Source organism: Citrus sinensis, chromosome 1, assembly GCF_022201045.2.
Source record: "Citrus sinensis cultivar Valencia sweet orange chromosome 1, DVS_A1.0, whole genome shotgun sequence".
In the NCBI taxonomy this organism is placed as follows: Eukaryota; Viridiplantae; Streptophyta; class Magnoliopsida; order Sapindales; family Rutaceae; genus Citrus; species Citrus sinensis.
Genome location: NC_068556.1, coordinates 495268 through 516941, shown reverse-complemented (window position 1 = coordinate 516941; position 21674 = coordinate 495268). Strand labels below are relative to the sequence as shown.

Here is a 21674-nt window from a genome sequence, read left to right as displayed (position 1 = left end):
ATTAAGAGAGAATCTCGATCCAGTCAACAATAGATTACCGTGTATCGCCAACATACCGCGGTAGTAGTTGAATGCATTTTACTCAAATTGTGTACAATTTGCTGCAAAAATATAACGTTGCTCGCGCAAACTTAAAAACCTTTTTGACTTGTAGAGTTTTGTAACGGTGACAGCAGTTACATTCATTCAACCTTTTGGTTGAGTTCACAAATGAAACAAAAAAATTCTCAATCTATCCTCTATAATAATAACAAAGATTTTTTTGCTTATTGGATGCAACCAAGCAATCCTGAGATTTGTGTAACTAAAAACGGGAAATCACAGTTTGCCTGATTGAGCTAAATAATCAATCAATCTGACCACATCTAGACAGGAAAACTGGGTGTGATTAATTAATTATACAGATGTGCTCGATGCTCATTTTGAAGCATAATTATGGTTGGGAATGCCAGCAAACCTGAAGATAAGGAAAATCACGAATCTTTCAGCATTCAAAGAATTACAAAAACCTACCAGTTCATAACATTCGAATTAAAATAATCAATCAAACAACTTTCCTTTACATATTAAACCATACTCTATCCAATAGAAAAAGAATGGGCATCTATAATTTAAATGAAGAAAGGATTACTCACCGATATGGCTTGTCAAAATACAAAACTCGCAATAAGTGTGTGCAATACAGCCCAATAGACTATAATACTAAGCCGTAAAGCAGGTTGTCGCATGAGTGCTCGATCACAAGAAACCCTGGATGTAAGAAAATTTAAGTAACTTCTGCATCCGGATAAGCCTCAAAATCAATATAAAGCATAGAAGAAGAGAAAAAAAAACCTTACCATAAGCCATCTATCATGTCTGTTACAGGTCTCGTACATCTTGGGACAATTCTTGATGTAGTAAGTGACTTGAAACCATGAACTAAAAAGGAACAAAGTAAAATACAGAAATAATGTGCTCGGTCAATTATATGGACAGCTAAGAAAAGCAAAGAGGAAGGAAACAAGCGTTTCAGTATAGGATTACCTTTTTCATCATCTTCGTCTTCTAACCTACCACTAGCACTACCAGGTTCCATATCTATTGCAATGGCAACCTGATCATTGTTATTGACTTTCCGTAAACTGCGAACTTGAGATGTAGTAGAAGGCCCAGGTGCTGCCCACTTGTTTATCTGTGCACAAAATTCCACCAAGATTGAATGGCTTAGACATGATGATATAGATACATTTATACACTTCCTATATAAATCACAAGTAAGATTTCTTTTCTCATTCTATGCATTAAACCATGACACAAGTTTCAATATGATTTCTATACATCAAACTTCACTTTATCACTATTTTTTAAAATGCGGTGGATAGTAAAGCAATATCAAGAAACTTAATGACATATCAGATGACTCACCACAGGTTCAACTTCCAAAATTTCAGAGGTCACACTAGTTGCCCGGCCTGAATCTCCAACACCTTCAAGCATGTTGATGTGTGCCTCTTTCTCACGCAAAGAATTGCGAAGAAGTTCTTCTTTGCGAGTTAACTCTTGTACTCTGTTCCTTTCTACTTGCAACAATGTGTCCTGGCTTTGGGCCACTGCTCGCAGATCCTCAAACTCAGATATAATTCCCGAAATCTTTTTCTGAAGTATTTCCTTGTACTCATGTGCCTGACTGCTTTCCTTTTCAAGATGCACATCCTGTACCCCAACCTCAGAAATCAATGAGTCAAGCCAAGAAATAAGCTCCTGGATTTCATTTAAATCTCTCTTGTTATTCATCTGCGATGAAGCAAGAACTTCATTGGTGCATCTAGTGACCTCCTGTCTCAAGAAAGAGATCTCAGCATCCCGATCTTGTAATTGCAATTCAAGCTTTTCCACCTCACTGAGAAGAGTTTCAGACATAAGATGAAGCTCATCAAACTTGCTCACTGTGACAGAAAGTCTTTTTGCAATCTTTCCACGAGAAACTTCAAGGTTCTCTAAATCTAAGTTCTTTTGCTGCACAACTTTTTCCAAATCCACAAGTTTTTCCTTCAGCTCTTCTATTTGATTCTCCTCCTCGTCAAGTGCTTGCATTAGAGCCTCAATTTCTGTGATCAAAAGATAGCATTCACATTTAGAACATTTGCATAATTTAGCTACTAAATAACATTTGTCATAAGCATCAAACTTGACAAAACTGACCTTGGTCTTTGGCAGCTAGCACCCTGTCCTTTGACTCCAAGAAGGTGGCTTGCTCGTCTCGCAACTCCTTCAATCTCTCCTCCAATAAACCTCGTTCCTCCTTCACCGCCTGGACTTGCTGTTCCATATCAAATATCCGAGTTTCTGCAGATTGAACATCAAGTGAACATCTTCGAGCAGCAGCTTCAGCTTCCTTAATTTGACCAACGAGCTCCGAGCAAATTCTGTCTCTTTGGATGTCCTTCTCCTGAAGCTCTCTCTGCATTTTTGCAATGGTGATTTTCATTTCCTTAAGGTTACCATCTTCGAATTCAGTTCTCATCATAGCAAAATCCTTCACAGTAGATAAGAGTTTGTCTGCAATAGCCTTGATAAACTCCTCAGAGGACAAATGGTTCTGACCACCAAATGGAAGTCCTGCTTCACCAATTGTTGCAGGATTCAAGGTCATTTCCAGGTCTCCCGCAACCAAATTACTTCCTACCAGTGCTGCTTTTCTGTTTCCAATTTCCATGATTGAATTAGCAGATGCTTCATAAAGCAACACAATGTTTCTGCGTAACACCACATTATCCAAGTCCTTTTCTCTTTCAATAGACTCCAAACGTGCAACGTCTCTTTTCAAGGCTTCAACTGAATTTTTCTGGGAAGTCAACTCCCCACAAAGGATATTCATTACTTCAAATACATTTCTAGCTTTATCATGAAACACTTTAGGGTGCTTGTGCAACTTCTCTCTTAAAGAACCAACATTACTCATCAATTCTTGCAAAGTAATTCCAATAGAACTACAGAGTTCAACTATTACAGTGTCATCCACATGGTCTGGTGTCTTCAAAGCTGGCCATGAATCCATAAATAGAATATTCTCCTGAAAAGAAAAATTCATGGAGGAATAAGTGTAAAGAATATGAATAATTTAATTGACAACATCATGTTGAAAACAACAAGCTATTCAGAGAATTTAAATGTCTGCTAAACAGAGAGGTTTGTGTTCCACAATAAGCTAATGATGGATGAAATTACATGGTGATATGAAAAAAAAAATGTAGGAATATATAATAAATGTAACAAAGAAATAGATGCCTCGTGTTGCAGAAGTAGGATGAGGTGCACCAGGAGGCACTGTTCATAACAACAATACCTTGTCTACTGAATTGCTGGAAGCATAGCCACCATATGCACTTGTAATGGGCATGCTAACCACATCAGAAGTATCGCCTTGCTTGAGACATGATTGAATGTAAGCCTCCAAATTGAGCACAAATTCCAAGTCCTTAGAGAAAACATCAGCCAGTAAACTATCAATATCAAGAAAGTCCTTCCTGAGTTCATTTGCCCCGGATTTTAACATCATCATTTCAGAATATTGTTTCTGTTTTCCCTTAGAGAAAACTGTAGATAACCTGTCAAGATGTGAGAGTGCATCAACTTTGGCAGCCTCAGCTACATCCCTTTCCTTGGAGATTTCAGAGAGTTCACTGGCAGCTTTTTCCAACTCCTCCTGAAGAACATCATTTCTCTCTTGAACTTCATTCAGTTCCGCTAGCAGTAGCTCTGCTGCTCTTCTAGATTTCTTCAATTCTTGTTCAGAAGAAACCAGAGCTGCATGCAAAACAAGGAATTGTTTCCCAATTTGTTCCAGCTTCTCAACTGGATCCCAGTTACTAACTTCACCACCAACATCAATGCCAATTAAGGCATTCGTGATTACATTCAAAATATTTTCTCTCTCCTGCAACAACCGCTCAGCTTCAGTCAGACGATTCCTCAAGAACAATTTCTCTGATTCTAGGGCTTCCACCATCTCAGGGTAAGTGGATAAATCCCTAATTTTCTGTTCATAACCTACAAGAGCATTTTCCCTGTGGCTGATCTCAGACTTTAAGTGTTCCAATTCATTAGTCATCTGTTCCAAGGTTTGTTTCAAACTATCCCGCTGTTGCACCACCGACTTCCCTTTTCTAACAGCAACATTTAACTTCTCCCTCAGAGAAGCTGACTTCTGCTCCTCCTGAGCAAGTAGCTCCTGCAACTCCATCCTTTTTTTATCAAGTGCTGCAACTTCACAAATGAAAGACTGCTGCTTCTCCATGTATGCATCTCTCTCCTCCTTCACATGCATTAGGTTAGCTAAAGCGTCCTCCAGATCTTTCTCCAGATGCGCTGTATCTGAGTCCCCAGACATTACAACATCTCTGTTTCCAGATTTATCAAGGCTTGCATCCGCTTCTTCAGTGCGGTGCTCAGCAAATGTATCCTCAGGTACAGTTTTTGGCTCGGAAAGGGTCAAGTAATGCTCTATAAGCTTCCTCAGTAGAACCTCCAAGCACTCAGTACTACTGTCACCCGAAGCCAATTCTTTCGCACTAGGATCATGCAGTGCATCACCAACCAAACCCACCAATCTACGTATCCCATTTTCAATGGTTTCGATGCGCCCCTCAATTCTAACCCTCTCTTCCAATTTCTCCTGTAAACCAGTCATTTCATTCTGCAGCATTTCCTTCTCAAGTTCAAACTGGACCACCTTTGATGAGATTTTCTCATGATCACAGGTCAGAATCTCCATTCTTTCAGAAAGCTTCTCCCTCTCATGAACAACAACTTGAAGGTCTGCCTCAAGCTCAGATATCCTCTTTTGTGACTCTTCCAGATCAGCAGTAACAGATCCATAGTAGTCTTCCAGGTTTTCAATCTTCTGATGGAGAGAATCCCTATCATTATTAGCATCCAACAGTGCAGTTCCTAACCACTCAATCCTATCCTCAGGTTCCATAGACCGCAAGTGTGAAGGCATATTGATTCTGTCCAAAAGTTCTTCCCATCTCTGCACCAAGTAGTTTCTCTCCATTAAAGATTGTTCGAGCATTTCATTTTGTTCAGCCAATCCATAAAACTTGCTCTGCAGCTCCTCATATTTTCTCCTCATATCATCCCCTGAACTTGAGCTTGGTGGTGTATCTTCTTTCCAGGCTTCTGTATCAACAAAACCAGCATCGGAGTGGGAACCTCCCACAGAACTCTTCTGCTCCCAATTAGTAACAGGCAAAGAGTTTCGTGTAACTGATCGTGCTAACCAATCAACCTTTTCTATTATGTCCCTTGAATGAAACTGTTCAGGTAGATCAAGGTCTTCCATTATCTCTTCAATTCTCTGGAGTACAGAGTCTTTGAGGAGAAATGACTCTCTTAAAGCAGTTGCTGAGTTGCGAATGTATGAAAGCTCAGATTCAAGAGCTTCCACACGGTCACCTGCCTCCATATTAGAAAGTTTTGTTTCTAGCTCATTAAGTCTAGCATCTCTCAACTGCAGCTCTTGCGTGCATTTCTCAAGTTCCTTGGATGTTTCAGCCAGAGACTGCTTCAGACTATCGCGCTGCATAATCAACCCTTTCCCCTTAGAAACAGCAATGCTAAGCTTCTCTCTGATAGAAGATATCCGCTGCTCTGACTGTTCTAGTTCACTTACTTTTTCCTGCAATTCAGATAGCGAGACAGCAAGCGCTTCTTCTGCCTGCCTTATACTTTCTTTGAGAACAAGGATTTCAGTTGCATGCTGAAGCTTCAAAGCATTTAACTGGTTTATCTTTTCCTGCTGTTCAGTCAATTCCATCCCCATAAATCCAAACTCTTCTCTTGACGAACTCACCTGCTCAACAACCTCTTTATACCTCTTAACAAGTGAAGACACCAATGATTCAAGGTGTGAAAAAGGTGTTTTATCTAAGTCAGTCTCGGTGTTTTCCAGTTTTCCAACACTCAAAACATTTTCTATTAACTTCTGGATGGCATCGGAATCAAGGCATCTTCCATTCAATACTTCCACATCATTTGTTCTACTAATCAACTCTGACTTAAGTTTATTGTTTAAAGTTTTGAGCTCCAGTCTCTCACCCAGAAAATTTTCCAGTTGTTCAACAACGGTCTTATACTTGATGTAGTCAATGGGATCAGATAGAGCCCCAACTTGAAAGTTCATCCGTGGTTCATCATCCATAGACCCAGCAGAATCAATTACAAGTTTCCTGAGATCACCATAAAGTGTATGTAACATAACAGAAGCTGATTCATTCTTTCTAAACAAATCATTGAACTTCTCATTTACTTCTTTGTATGAACTACAAACTTTTTCATGGTCTGAATGAGCAGTTTCTAATTTCTCCTGCAGATCCTCAATCACCTTGATAGCGGCATCTACAGAAGCATCAACGCGACTGTTAGCATCCAAGCCATCATTGGTTTCTGTGCCGGCAGAGATTGACACTCCCCCAGTAAACTCATCAAGCTTTTCCACTGTTTTAACAATCTGAGTAATGATAGAATTCCATTCTCGTTCAAGTATCAATGTCCTCTCAGATGCTTCCTTCTGCAAGCTTTCTACTTGATATTCTAGCATCAAAATCTTCTCATCTGAACTTCGCTGTAAATCATGGAACTGACTCAGCAATTCACTAACTCTTGATTGGTGCTCGCTTAATTTTTCACCAACCTCATGATATTCTGCTTTCAGACTAAGGTCTCGTTGTTTGTAGTTCTCAACAAGAACCTGAAGCTCATCACTTCTTGCTTCAACTCCATATACATGTTGCTTTATGACTTCATACAAAACTCCAAGCTCAATGTTTGTTGCTTCCAAATTGTCACTGTGCTCCTTCAAAGCTTCATATTCAGCCTTGGACTTCCCGACTGCAACATCAGAAATCCTTCTAAGCTCCTCTTCGGCATTCTCAGAATCCAGGTGAAACTGCTGAAGCAGTGCCCTCAATTTCCATGTATGCTCTTTTATTGACATAAATGCATCTGATGGTGATAGTTTTTCAGTCGCAGCCTTCTCCTCTGTCTCATGTTCATCATGATGCACCTTTGACTCGAATGCTTGAATCAGTTTGGATACCCCAGGTGAAGGCACTTTACCAACAGACCCATTAAAAGAAGTTAACTCAAAGTGCATCTTTTCAGCAGCCTCTTCAAGGTCCTGCAGTATGTTTTCTGCCTCCCTGAAGTGTCCTTTCAAGACTGACAACAAAGAAGAATCATCAAAAACTTCCTCCAGCTCACGTGTTGAACCTCCAACAGGGCCATCAGATGAGGGTTTCTCCAATATAGGAGAGGAAATGCCACCATCTTGCCTAAATGCCGTATTTTCAGTAGGAAACTTCTGTTGAAAAATAAGTAGCTCGTTCGACAATCTCTTATTTTCTTGAACAAAATATTCCTCAAGCTTCATCCTCTCTTCTGTTTTCAAAGCAAGACTCCCATTTAAGTTGGCATTTTCAACTTGCAGAGCTGCCACCAGTCCCTTACAATCAGTCAATTCCGTGGATATTTTCTCAATCTCCAAGACAAGAGATTCCTTTTCTTCTACAAGCTTCTTTCTCTCCTCTGTTACCAAACCCTTACATTCAGTCAATTCCATAGACATTTTCTCATTCTCAGTAGCAAGAGACTCCTTTTCTTCTTCAAGCTTCTTTCTCTCCTCCATTATCAAAGCAAGGCTGCCTTTTAATTCAGCGTATTCATCTTGTAGAGCTGCCACCAAACCCTTGCATTCTGTCAATTCTGTAGACATTTTGTCATTTTCACCAGTAAGAGACTCCTTTTCTTCTTCAAGCTTCTTTCTCTCCTCTGTTACTGCAGCAAGGCTCCTGTTTAATTTAGCATTTTCATCCGGTAGAGATTCCACCAAAATCCTACAGTCAGTCAATTCCATACACATTTTCTGATTATCACCTGCAAGAGACTCCTTTTCTTCTTCAAGCTTCTTTCTCTCCTCTGTCACCAGCGCATGAATTGCAGTTAAGTTGGATTTTTCTACCAGCAGAGCTTCTAGTAAACTTTTGCAATCAGTTAACTCCAATGACAGCTTCTCATTCTCATGGAGACAAGATTCTGTTTCCTCCGCAAGTTTCTTTCTGTCCTCAGTCACTGAAGCAAGTTTCGTACTTAAGTTCTCATTCTCCACCTTTAAAGAAGCAACCCAACCCTTGTAGTCAGCTAACTCCATTGACAGACTTGATAAATCCCCTAGAGATCTTTCCAAGCTGATCTGCAATTCATTTGCCCTATCTGAAAACTCCTGAGCCTCTGCCTTTACTGAATGAACTTGGTTTTCAAGTTCCTCCCTACAGCTAGCAACAGCCTGGAGTTCAGACCTGCAATGTGCTACCTCTTCAGCCATGCATTCATTCTTCTGCTGAACTTCATAGAGGGAAGCTCGGAGCAAGGATATTTCATCAACCAACTGATGATGGTTTTGATCAAATTCCATTTGCTGCTCAGACATCTCCGAAACTTGCAAGTGAAAGATATCTTTTGTAAAACTTGTAAGATACAACTCTTCTTTCAGTCTCTCAAACATATCATGACTGGTACACTCAGATAGAACCAAACTATCAATCCCCAACTCTGCATTACCCGATCCTCTCGAACTGAGCAGAGACCTAAACTCATCCCCACTAAGCCCCCTTACGATCTCTTTGAGCTCTGAAAGGCTGACTGAGCACCCATCTCCATCTGAAGAAACAGCTACCATAGATGAATGCACCGTGTCTTTCTCAAGAGATCTTTCCTGAGCTTTACTGTCAGTCATCAAAGATCCCACTGGCATAGACTGCTGATTATCCACTTCTGCAAGCATCAAATTCTGTCTATCTGCTTGAACCTCTTCATACCCATCACTTCCCGCATCAGGAGGGAGCATTCCTTTTCTTCCTTCATTAGGAAAACTTGCCACTACATCCTTCAGGTGATCTATACCTTGAAGACTAACAGCTGAAATACCATCGGCTTCATGTGAAAGAAGGGCAGGAGACGAAGACCCATCAGCTGTGTTGGTTGCATCAGTTGATGCAGGCACCTTATCAGCATTGCTAGTTAACTTTTCTTCATAGGTTACCTTGTGCACACCCGTCAATCCTGACGCAGATTCTTCAAGAGTTGCAGTGCTTCCACCAAGCTCAGGTGGATTAGGCTTCCCTTCCCCTGCCGGCTCAGTTTCACTGCTTTTATCATGGTGCTTCAAACCCGAACCATCTGCTTCCTGCATCGCCCCTACCCAGCAACAAATGAGAATTTAATTACATCAACTCCAGACATCAATTGTCCCAACTTTCCCAATTGACTCCCCTTACAAACACATATTACAATAGAAATGAGAAAATTGAAAAGACTAAAGAGAAGCAGAGCACAACCTACATCTGTTACCTGATCTCCCCTCACTTGAATCAGGGTCGTATCAGGAACTTCTTGTGAAGCTGGCGACTCCAGCCTCCCATCCCTATTTGCATTTTCCATTTCAACTGTAACCATCTCCCTCTTGTCAGTATCTGCTAATATGGATTGTGTTGACCCGTCAGTGACTACAGATATATCGGCATCCTTGGTTTCCCCATCTAAAACTGGGATATCTACAGATGACGAGGGCACTGCTCTGGCTGCCTCGGCATCGGTATTCTGCATTCTTTCCCCTTCGTTAGGCACCAAAGAAGGAACATCACCACCTTGTGGTGATAACACAGCATCACGAGCCAAAGATATTTCAACCATGCGTGACTCAGGTGTAACAACCACTGATGGCGAATCAACGGCTGCAACATCAATCTCAGGAGCCAATGAATTCTCTATTGAATTTGAATCCATAACTCCCAGATTGGAATCAACATGAGATGGAGATGCACTTTCCCCTTCAGGAACTAATGATCCTGTTGGTTTCCCAGCAGTAGATGCTGCATCGATATCAGCTTCATGCTGCTCAGATTTACCAGACTTCTTCAAGGATTTACCTTGGCTGCTACTGCCCTTGCCATCCTTCTTCTGTCGGAATTGTTGAAGCTGATAAAACATAAATAAAAATTAAATATCAAAATGTACAACAAAAGCCTTCCCTCTCTATATGGTATCAACATAAAAGATTAGCATAAACGAGATCAACTGTTTACTTTCACAAATCTAATCAGCAAATGCACTGAACAAACTAGAAAATCCTATCACTGTAATTTACACAAATCATAGAACTTAATCCAAGTTCTTCGTTTATTTCTAAGCTAGTGATCAGAAAAATCATAAGATTAGCATAAGAAAAGAGTTCAGGGTTCACTTTCACAAAGCAAGATTAAGAAAACACAAATCTAATCAGTAGACGCGCAAACTCGAAACCTAGTAAAGCAATTCCAAAAAGCTACGCAACTAATAAACCTAGTTTTTCATTTATTTTATCAACTAACCATCAGAAATGCATTAGTTTTTTTGCTGAGAAAGCAAATTGAATACAAGAGATTAGCATAATAAACGAGGCTTGGAAATTGCAAATCTAATATATATATAATAATGCAACTAATATAGAAAGTGATTTCATTTATTTATGAGCTAAACATAGGCAATGAAGCGGGTTCTCGTCAACTAAACACTTATAATCCAAGAATAAAAGAAAATTAAAGCAAAAAACAAAAACCTTTTTACGGCCAGCGGCGAGCATATCCGTACGGCTCTTGTTCTTGTCCATCCGGTCCACTCCGTTTTTAGAACCCAGAGAAACTCAACACCAAGTCACCTCCTCCGCCAGCAAATCTCTTTCACCATTAGATTAGACCCTCCCTCTGCAAACAAATACACACACAATTTATTTCGTTAACCAAAAAATAATAATAGTAACGCAAACGAATTGATTCGAGAGACAGTGGCAACAGATTGATTGAAGAACGGGAGCACACCTTAACCGCGATTTGGCATCGATCAAATTCGACGCACAAATTATTGAAACTAAATAAATAACAAAGAATTTTATGAATGAGTGTGTGTGTGCGGGTGCCTTTGTTTAATATCTTAGATCTAAAGCGAACGTCGTTTTCGTCGATTGGTGAAACGCCCGATACGTGATGAGCAAACAAATTGCACCAATTTTCTTTTTTCCTTTTTTTGTTTTTTAAATTTTTTAACTGCAGTAGTTTTAGGGGAGTGCAGCAGGCTTAACAGTTACTTGTTTTGGCGTATGAAGAACCTTAAATCCGACGTCGAAGCTATAGATCTAGCGTTGGTTTCACACTTGCATTGCTTTAAACCCCACCCGCAACGAAAAGCCCACGAAAGTAACCTAAATGCGGGGGCCTCGATTCCCAAATATACAAGAACAGTGAGCAAACTTAGAAATAAGCCCAAATCAGCCCAGTTTCAATAGCTTTTCGGTTAAGTCTTGAAAGGCAAACAAAATGGTCCAGTTTTAAGAGGGCTGAAGTATCTTTTGTATAAATGAGCTGTGCTACTCCCACCCTTTAATTCGTGTTATGAAAGATAGAGCCGTCACAATTCCACGAATAACCTTCTAGATAAATCTCGCATAATAAATTAACGTATTTTATATTTTCATTTAGAATTGATTGACAATTCTTTACAAAATTTAAATAAATTTAATTATATTATCTCGCTAATTAATTGATTAATGCCATATTATTTGGGATAATTATTTTGGATAAAAAAATTTGAGATGTCTAGTACTACTCCCAAAAAAAATCTCTCTATTATGATTTCATAAATAAAATTTAATATCCCTCTATTACGACTCCAATTTAATTGTTTTCCCTTCTTTATAGTTATTGTTTACCTTTTTTTTTTAAGATTTCTAGTTGGAATATTCTAAATTTTATATTTCCATTATCATTTTTTTTTCTTAATAAAGTTCTAACCCATTGGTTTTAAGGGTGTGTTTGGTAATATTTTAGAATGATGTTTTTATATTTATTTTATAATAGAAAATGTTTTAGTTTTTGGTAAATATAGAAATGCGTTAATAACTTATTTTGAAACCAGTATTAGAAAATAAAAATTATAAAACATAGAATAGATAAATAATAATACCAGTTCATCGTTGTTTGTTTCCTTCAAAAGAAAAATTAAGAACTTCAATTTATTTCTTGAAGATTATTCCCCCAAAAAAGCCTCGGAGCTGGTACAAAGAGAAAGTTACGAGTATGAGTTTAAGCGAGGTGGTTTTTTTTAATTTAATTTCTTTTATGTAAATCTGAAAATATATTAATAAAAAAAAGAGTTACAAAATTCCATGTACAAGAGGTTGAGTTATGAAATACTGCTTAGGATAGCCTCAAGTATCGTCAAGTAACTTTTTCCTAGAATTTAAATTTTGAATAAACATGAATTGTCTAAATTTTATAAATTTTAAATAGAATTAAATGTTTGGATTAATCTGAATTAATCTGAATTCTGTTAGAATTTAAATTTTGAATAAACATGAATTGTCTAAATTTTATAAATTTTAAATAGAATTAAATGTTTGGATTAATCTGAATTCTGAATAAATCTGAATGTCTGAATCTGAATAATATGTTTGTTTTTTTGTCTGAATCTCGAAAAATAAGTATTAAGTTGTTTTTTTTTTTTAACTTAAAAAGCTGAAAATATGTACTTTTACATTGTATCCTTATTAAATTTGAATGTCAAATAAATAATAAATTAAATACCACAATATTTTAACATTTATAAGTAAAACTATATTCAAGTGAATACATAATTATTTTGGAATTTTAATATATAAAATACCATAAATTTTAAATTTTATCGTATATAATATAAAAAAGCAAAAATTGGGATATTTTTATGTGAGGTAAATGTCTATGGGTGAGTTTTGAGATAAACATGAAAAATAAATTATAAAGCAGGGATATTTTTGACATTAGCAAGTAATTGACTTAATTCAGATTTCTCCATTAAGTAAAAAGTCAAAAAATTTGGCTTATTTTATTAAGTCAAAATTATCTAAAAAGTCTTATTAAGTTATAAAAACAAACACATCTAATTAACTTAATTAATTAAGTTAAGTCACTTTAAGTCATTAAGTTAAAAAACAAACGCCACCTAAATATCTAATAATGATTTTAAACCCTTTTTTTTTTCGAACTTAAAAGTCTGAAAATGAGTACTTTTATGTTTGTGCTCTTGTAATTTTTTTTGGAATAAAATACTCTATTTATTTCCAAAATAAATCCTCAAATATAACAAACTAATTGAGGAGAAAATTATACCGTCCATTCATAAAGACCGTTATAATGAATCGCAAGATGTGCTAAAGTATCTGCAGCTTTTCGCTAATCATGCTTCGGTGTAAATAAATGTTGAACATAAAAATGATCCAAAATAACGCAGTATGATTACTACGGAAACCACTCATTAATTGCACAACCTGCAAAGAATTCGACTCAGCAGTTAACGAAGACAGGTCGATCTCTCGAGTAAGTCAGACACAAAGCATAAGGCTTTGTTCTAAGGAATATCAATATCATCACAGAATACCCCTTTGATCAATCCCAGCAAGTATTACCAACCCTTCATGATTTCGTATAACAGCCCCATATCCCACTAACCCATCAATTGTATCCACAACAGCATCAGTGGTTAACTTAAACCAACACGCCAATGGCTTTTCCCGGCTTGCACCAAGATTTACATTTTTACATAATATACCAGTTACCGAACTCATATTGTCCTAGAATCCCCTGATTCTCACCACCATTTGCTTGTAATTCTACTATAAACTAAAGGTATCCAAAACTCTCTAAGCATAAGTAAACACACTATAGGCAAACATGGCCTGTTTCCCACATAAAGAATTATCATACACCTCTTAAATACTCTGTTACCAATAGCTGAAAGTTAGTAACAGACAACACAGAATAAGCATACTCCAGAAAATCCAAAAGTTATAGCCAATCACAAGGGATGGTAGAAGACCCAGTAGTATGCAGATCACAAAGAGTTACAGCCAATTTGTAGACTGATTTAACAAAATACTCACATTGTTTGTTAAAATGCAAAACAATATTGGAAGGAGATACACGAGAAGGCAACTTGATCGTTAATATCTATGAAATATTAGTTTTCAAAAAATATTCCTATAATAGATTAACATTCCAACAATTGCCTTGCACTACCAACTGATCAACGATCACATAATTGTCCAAATATATTAGAGAAACAAGTTTGAACAGAAATTGCCGTGGAATCCAATTATTTTGGTATGTTTTAATTGTCTTACCTTACCCCTACACCCCATCTACCACCTTGTTCGATCAAAGAGTACTTCTCTAAATAAAAGAAAGGTTACTGACCAAATCTACCTTAAGAAAAGGAAAATGATGAAAATACCAAGCCCGTAATACGCGTGATACGAGCAAATCATCCTCAACCCCCATTTAGATTTGAGGTTAAAGTTATAAGTATCATAACTTTTAACAAAATAACATTGGATAAAATTTTTAAAAGTTACTTATTTAATAATTATTTCATAGCAGCTTTTATAAAAAAAAAAAAGATAAATGGACTTTTGTCGGTAGCCCACACCTTTAAAGGTTGTACGATAATTAAGTAAGATCCAACGACTTTGCCCAATCTTTCTGATTAAACATGTCTATTTTACTAATTAAATAAAAAAAAAAAAACACCAACAATAGAGTTTAGCAGACACCAATAATTTTTTTTTTTTGTTTAAATCAGTAACATATTTAATCATATAGCAGAAGCAACTTTTTTTTATCAGTCACCACAATCTAAAAATGGACCTTGGAACCACTCGGGCAGTAGCCCGAGTGGCCAGGGCTGCTGCCCTCCAACTTGGAGGGCAGCAGTTCGAACCCCCACAAAAGCATTGTGGGGGTATTTCCTTTCTCAATTAATTTGAGTGAAGGTAGTCTTCTCCCTTACCCATGAGTGAGGAGTAGACATCCCTCGAATATTTGTGAGGGTTAAAATCTGGGCAGAGCTCCATTAGCATTGATGTCAGTTGGTCCCAGTAATAGTCTGATTTGTAAATATCAGTAATAGTCTCATGTATATGAGTTGTAATCTGAGCAATAGTCTCATGTAATCAAAAAAAAAAAAAAAAAAATGGACCTTGGCCAAAATAGATTGATTAAAACAAGAGAGATCGCAAAAATCTAATCCACACAGTTTCTTTGGTTTACTAAAGGCTCACCATCCCACCTAGTGAATTCATCTTTTACGAGCAGTCAACCTCTACAAAAAAGCATTGAACTTCCGTTGAAACTGTTCACTCATTCTCATAAGTAACTGGAAACCAATCATAGTATATGCCAGAATTGTCTGAGCGACAACCTTAATTAAAACCTCTTTACCCCCACGAGAAAAAAATGCATTCCTGCCAATCTAACAATTTCTTCTCTACACGAAAATGAAGCTCATGGAAGAAGGTTCTTTGCTATCTCCCCTCCATGGAAGGCAAACACAGGTATTGATCATAATGACTCACCTCATGAAACCAAAATACTCTTTAATCCGTGTGTCTTTATAAGTTTTAAATGTTAAATAAATAATAAGCATCTCAGCACACATAAATAATATAGTATTTTATCATAATATCATGTTAAAATAAAAACAATCCTTTTAATATTTTAAATTAGAATATGTTAGTCAATTTTATGTAGTTTGTGATGTATTGTATAAAAAATACCCATTAAAATTTTTAAAGATAAGTAATGCTAATTTGAAGAATATAAAAAGATAGAAATAATAATAAAAATATACTATTATATTATCATATGTTATGGAGATGAATGATAATGATAATTAATCAGTTCTTGTTTAAGTAAGGATGAAAATAACTAATTAGATAGGATATTTTGGAGAATATCTTTTAATAATATCATTCAAACTTTTTAGATTAACAAAAAAAATGACTTAATAACTTAATGACTAAAAATTTTCATTGAGTTAAAAAAACAAATTTAATGACTTAATTGATTGAGATTATGTTAATTAAGTCATTAAGTTAAAAAATTAAATACCCGCTAAATCTCTCCCTCGCTCTCTCTTTGATTTTGATAAAAATAAAGTTTAAGAGGTTTCTTAAGACTTTCAAATGGGTGTTAATAGCTCAACTTTAAGTCCATATGAAATAAGGTTAGGGATGGTAAAAAAGCTCAATTCAGTGCGGCTCATTCCCATGGACTTTGGCCCAGACCTCCTATATAAGGATTTGGACAAGTGCATAAGAAATTTTTTTAAAATAATAAATTTATAAATTAGGATAATAAATAAAAAAAGAGAAAAAGCTTAAATCCTTAATTCATATGGCAATATTGAATAAAAAAACTTAAAATTATAATACTAAACTCTCTTTTAAATGTTAATTAATTAAGCATATGCTTGAATTAAAGATCTAGTATTAAAAGTTAAATCTCTAAACCTTTATTTGCTTGATTTATTATTTTATTTTAAAATATTTTTTAATTCGTTATTAATTATAACAACTTGATTATTATTAACTCATTTGAAGTTTACAGTAATTTAAAAAAATAAAAAAAATAAAAACCCAAGCCCAGCCCAAATTTGAGCCTTGTACTTAGAGATGGCAAAAGCCGAAGTCGGGTCCGGGTCCGGGTTTGGCCTTTCCGGTTCCAAACCCGCATACTAAAATATTGTTCCGGATCCAGATTTAAACCCGAATTTATTGTCTGCGGGTCCAGTACGGGTTCAACCCGGAAAAATTCAGGTTTCTGGATTGCGGGTTTTAAACCTGGATCACTTAATCAACTAAAAAATTAAAGAAACCGAATACGAATACGAATACAAATCCCAATTCGAAAAAACATTCACAAATACACAAATACAAATCTTAATTCTAATTTCAATGATTCAAAACAATAAAACATTCACAAACACAATATCTACAATCCAAACTGACGATTCGCGGATTCAATATTTACGAACTTTAAGGATCTGCATTTGGCGAAGCAACGAATGGAGGCTAATGATGATGATGACGAACGCAACGCCACAGCCGCGATTGCAATTGTGGAGGTGGACAAACGTTGACCAAAACCTATGAAATAGATAGACAAGCGACGACCGATGATGATGATGAACATGAAACACAGTGAAGGTGGCGAAGTGATGACGAGTGACGACAATGATTTGATGAAAAGAAGAGTTGAAGAGAGAGAAAAAAAATACTTTGCTTTGGCTAGGGCGGCTACGAAAGTATGAAGGTGAAGAAGATTAAGATGAAAGAGAAAGAGTTGAAGAGATGTGAAAAGAATGGTTTTTGGTTTGGACTTTGGTGGCTGCGTTTGTAAAAGTGGGAATTAGGGCATGTCTGATTTTTCTTTTCTATTTATTTATAAAAATAATTAAAAAATCATATTAAGATAAATATATGCGGGTCCAGGTTTCAGATTTTCGGATTTATCCAAATCCAAAACCGCACTCGGATATATGTAGGTTGATGAAATCAATTCCAAATGTCGGATTTATTTTATTCCAATGCGGGTTGAATCCGGTCCGAGTTAAACTGCCATCCCTACTTGTCCTTCCACTCTGATGGCTTGGGCCTCGGCTTGAAAAAGCTTGATCCAAACCGCAGTTTCACATCCGTATTATAAATCATTTGAAGTGCACCATTGTTTGGAAATGCAAAAATAACTCCTTGTCTCTAGTTTATACCTTTCTACAAATAAGCATATAGCTTGTCTATTTGTAGCCAATAGGTCCATGTTTGTTATTGAAATGACTAATTTATTCTCTCACTCAATGGCCAAATTTCAATCTGTAATTGTAGTTTGGTCATTTATAGGATTTACAGCAATATTGGATTTAAAATTGGGCTTGATCAATTCTGTTATTTTTTTTTTTTTACATCAAAATTTTTATTTTGTTTATATATTTAGTGTTAGCTCGATTTCTTAGAAAAATCGAACCAAACTGATCCCATATAGATTTTAGAATTGAATGAAACATATCGCTTTGATTCGGTTTTGGAAAAGTCGAACCATATCTGTGAAAAAATACCCCAAATACTAGTCAACACAATCAAACTACTTCCTGTCATATTTGCGAAAGCGTATGGACCTTGTTGCTGTCGATGCGTTTAGAAGATTTGACTGGGAAACGTTTTATATTTTGCTGATCTTGGAGGACTAGGGAATCGAAATGCCTCGATGGTCCGTCCGTCACTCACTCACCATATAATAAAATTTGTTTGGAGATATTTGTTTATGGTGTTCGAGAAGTTGACGGTCGTTTTATTTAATATTTAGGCCCATGATTTAATTGAAAATGTCTGAGTTGTCGCCCACCAAACTTGTGAACAAAATAATATTTGTTTAGTGCGCAAACACGTGACTGCCCTTTGTCAATGCCTCAAAAGTCAAACGTCAATTTGCAATAAATCTATTGCCGAACGAGTTAAATATGTTAAAAAAAGTACTTTGAGATGTTCAAATGAAACGCTGAGTTACGAAGCATCTAACGTTGAGATTGACCAATAAGCCTTTGGTTCAGTAGGGGAGTTCTTGCACTTATAATATTGAGTATAAGGGTTTGAGGCTTCATAAAAGTATTTATGGAGATTATTTACAATCCTCCATCAATTATCAAATAATTGAGTGTAGTCAGTCTATTTCTCACGAAATGTGAGTGGAGTGGACAGCTCTCGAATATTTGAGAGGATTTAAAGAATTTGAGCAGCGCTTTAAAAGAGTACATGTCACGAAGAAAGTCTTAATTGTAGAATTTATTTATAAATATTAATTGTAATACCTACAGTCCTATATAACAGTATTAAAAAAAAAAAAACTAAAGTTGAGATTGGGTTAGAGATTTTGTTGTCCCTTTTATCGACCTATACACAACTAAGGGGTTTAAAAAAAAAAAAGAACATGTTTTGCAATTATTATTATTATTTTCTTATGTATTATTCATAGGTTTCAAGTCAACTATAGAGTTTAATGCACCTGCTCTTTACGATCAATTCATATGAATGGCAAAAGATATGGTGGCAAATTAATCAATTATAATAAGTCGAGCACTGTCTTAAAGTATTAATAAGGCAAACAAAATAAGATCGGTTAAGAGACATCACAATATTTGATGAATCCGGTGCTTTGTTTTAATGGCCAATTTGTAACCCCCATCAAATGACCAAATCCTCAAAATGGGATCCTCTGGGTTGGAGCTTAGTGGCTACACACTAACATACATTAAAGTTATGTAATCTTGGTATTTTTAATTAATACGAGGTTAAACAATACGCAAGTTGGGTCTATGTAGAGTAGAGAGAGGATGTACCTACTTTCTAAAATTAGTGGAAGCATCCCTATTGATTTTATTTAACATTGAGAGAGCCTATGAAATTGTTAAGAAGCCTCCCCACCGCTCCGCTCGCCAACCTTTTTCAGATTTATGCATCTTAAACAAAATATTAATCTTATAATTCAAGCTTTAATTAAACAAATGCACAAATTACGTTTTCCTGCTCTTAGTTAATAAATAAAATTATAATAAAAAAGTTAGAATGTGCAAATTGCATGAACCGATTCAATTTAATTCACGAATCAAGTCATGATTTAGTTTCAATATTCAAAATATTAATAAATAAATAAAATTCTGATAATCCGACCTAATTAACTTTTAAACCAGCTTGGATTACATAAATTGATTGATTCGGTTCAGCTTGATTACATAAATTTAAACCGACCCATTTGGATTTTAGTTTTTTTTTTTTTTAAATGCCTTTGCCTCCTCTCGTAAGTTTGGCTTAAAGATTATTCTATTCAATTAATCGTGCTGTGGGTTTTGACTTCGAACAGAACACGACCAAACCTGCATCGATGTCCATGACCTGGCACTTGTTTGAGCATCTTATATTGTTTGACGTACGAAACCATTAGCAATTAATTTACTAAGAAATGCTTTGAGAGCTTTTATCTTTTTCTTTATTATTTTGACTTTTTTTTTAAAAGGTATTTTTTTTTTCAAAGAAAATCAAAAGGATCCTATTCTTATTTTGTTGTGATCAAATTTTGAAGGGGAATATCGCAGAGGATCGAACCAGTAATATATATTTATTCCCTTATCAACAACATGGGAAGCATAATATGTACATCAACTAAAGATACGACCAATTAAAAGTCAACAATAGAATTTTAAATGCTTTAACTAACAAATCAAATGACTCCCAAATTTTCTTATAATAAGAGGGGTTTTTTTTTTTTTTTTGTTATCTTAGACTTTTGTTTCTTATTTTCCATTATAAAAAAAAAATAAAAATAAAGAACCATATTTATTGTTAAAAAAGAAAAAAAAATCGGTAAGAAAGAATCAAATCCACATACGAATATCATGGATTGTCACATCAAATCAATCAACAATTTTCTATTCAAATTGCAACTTTTTCTATGACATTTTGGGAGATAAGTCAAACAAGCCATAATCAAAATTTAAAGTCGCATGGGCGCATATCTGAATCATATATTGTAAACTATGAAGGTTCAAGTTGCTTAATAAATTATAACAATGAAACATATTTTCATATACAATGAACATTTCTAATGTCTTTATCGCGAATGACTCATTTCAGGCCTATTGCCTTCAGCTTCTAGAATTTTGTTTATTAAAATGAGTAATCAGATGATTAATTAAGCCCAGGGCTGCCCGGCACCCCGGCACCACACCTCGCAGGGTCAAACCCAAGTTTCCAATCTATTCAAATATATTTTCTCATTGTTTCATGATAAATCCCCCCAAGAAAACAAATTTAATTTTATCTAAGCTAATCTTGAAATCATGCTTCAGTAAAAATAAATGTTGCACCTCATAAATAATCTAAAAATGTTCAGCACAAGTACTGACTGCACTATCATATCATCAACAAGACTACCCACACAAATACGACTTGAAAATTAAGTATTACTTTATAAACATTGTATTATTCTTAATGATAACAAACAATATGTTATATGTGATAATCTTATAATAGTATTGCATCAATTTGTATGTGTGTGTGTGTGTGTGTGTGTGTAAATAGAGTGAGTTTTCAGCAATGATCTCTAACTATATTAAACTAGAGATAAATTAAATTAGAGATTTCTTTTTATTTTTTAACTCATCCCTAGTTTGAATATAATTGAGGATTCTTGATTGGAAATATATATATATATATAAATTTTTAACTTAAAATTTTGACATAAATTTCGAATTATTGATCTCAAGCAATCTAATAATAGCATTACTTAGAATGTAATAAAGTAAGATCGTCATATAAATATTAGACTAATAACGAATGCATGTAACTGACATATGTCAACTAACAAGTAAGATTTATTTATAAAGAGATTAAATATACATGTGTTTGATAAAAGTTTCATTAAATTTATTATTAAAAATAATATTTTCCTAAATTATGCAAGTTGGTACATATGATTTATAGAGTAATAATACATCCACAAACTCTTATACAAACTTATTTTGCACAAACTGATGTGGCATGATAAGATTGGTTAAATTAAATATCACTTGGCCCACGTGATTTGTTTTTATTAATTTATATTTTCATTCAACCAATGAATTAATGCCACGTCAGTTTGTACAAAATAAGTTTGTACAAGAATTTGTGGCTGTATCATTACTCATGATTTATAATACAATTGATGTGTTATAAATAATTTGATATTAATTGATTTTTATTGTAA

The 21674-nt window shown here is 35.3% G+C and overlaps 1 protein-coding gene across 5 annotated transcripts; it reads right to left on the bottom strand.

Moving 5' to 3' along the window:
• Nucleotides 1-131: 131 nt before the first annotated feature.
• Nucleotides 132-11156, bottom strand: LOC102622586 (trans-Golgi network-localized SYP41-interacting protein 1). 5 transcript variants are annotated; one of them, XM_025101009.2, is made up of 10 exons: nt 10896-11156; nt 10637-10781; nt 9378-10017; nt 3329-9237; nt 2185-3055; nt 1408-2090; nt 1027-1174; nt 840-921; nt 636-750; nt 132-457 (listed from the first exon to the last, which is right to left on the bottom strand). In XM_025101009.2, the coding sequence occupies exons 2-9, from the start codon at nt 10685-10687 to the stop codon at nt 648-650; spliced, it is 8487 nt and encodes a 2828-aa protein (XP_024956777.1). In that variant the 5' UTR covers nt 10688-10781; nt 10896-11156; the 3' UTR covers nt 132-457; nt 636-647. The 5 variants fall into 5 exon arrangements, with proteins under 5 accessions (XP_024956777.1, XP_006483544.1, XP_006483545.1 ...); XM_006483481.4 differs by having other exon boundaries at nt 3329-9226; nt 9382-10017; XM_006483482.4 differs by having other exon boundaries at nt 3329-9226; nt 9391-10017.
• Nucleotides 11157-21674: the final 10518 nt, after the last annotated feature.

What these genes read in the sequence shown, in the direction of transcription:
- LOC102622586 (XM_025101009.2), bottom strand. Translation starts at nt 10,687, where the DNA reads ATGGACAAGAACAAGAGCCGTACGGATATGCTCGCCGCTGGCCGTAAA. An exon ending in TCGCCGCTGGCCGTAAAAAG is followed by an intron (nt 10,018 to 10,636) that starts GTTTTTGTTTTT and finishes ATGTTTTATCAG; the next exon opens with CTTCAACAATTCCGACAGAA. An exon ending in AGACGAAGATGATGAAAAAG is followed by an intron (nt 922 to 1,026) that starts GTAATCCTATAC and finishes GTTCCTTTTTAG; the next exon opens with TTCATGGTTTCAAGTCACTT.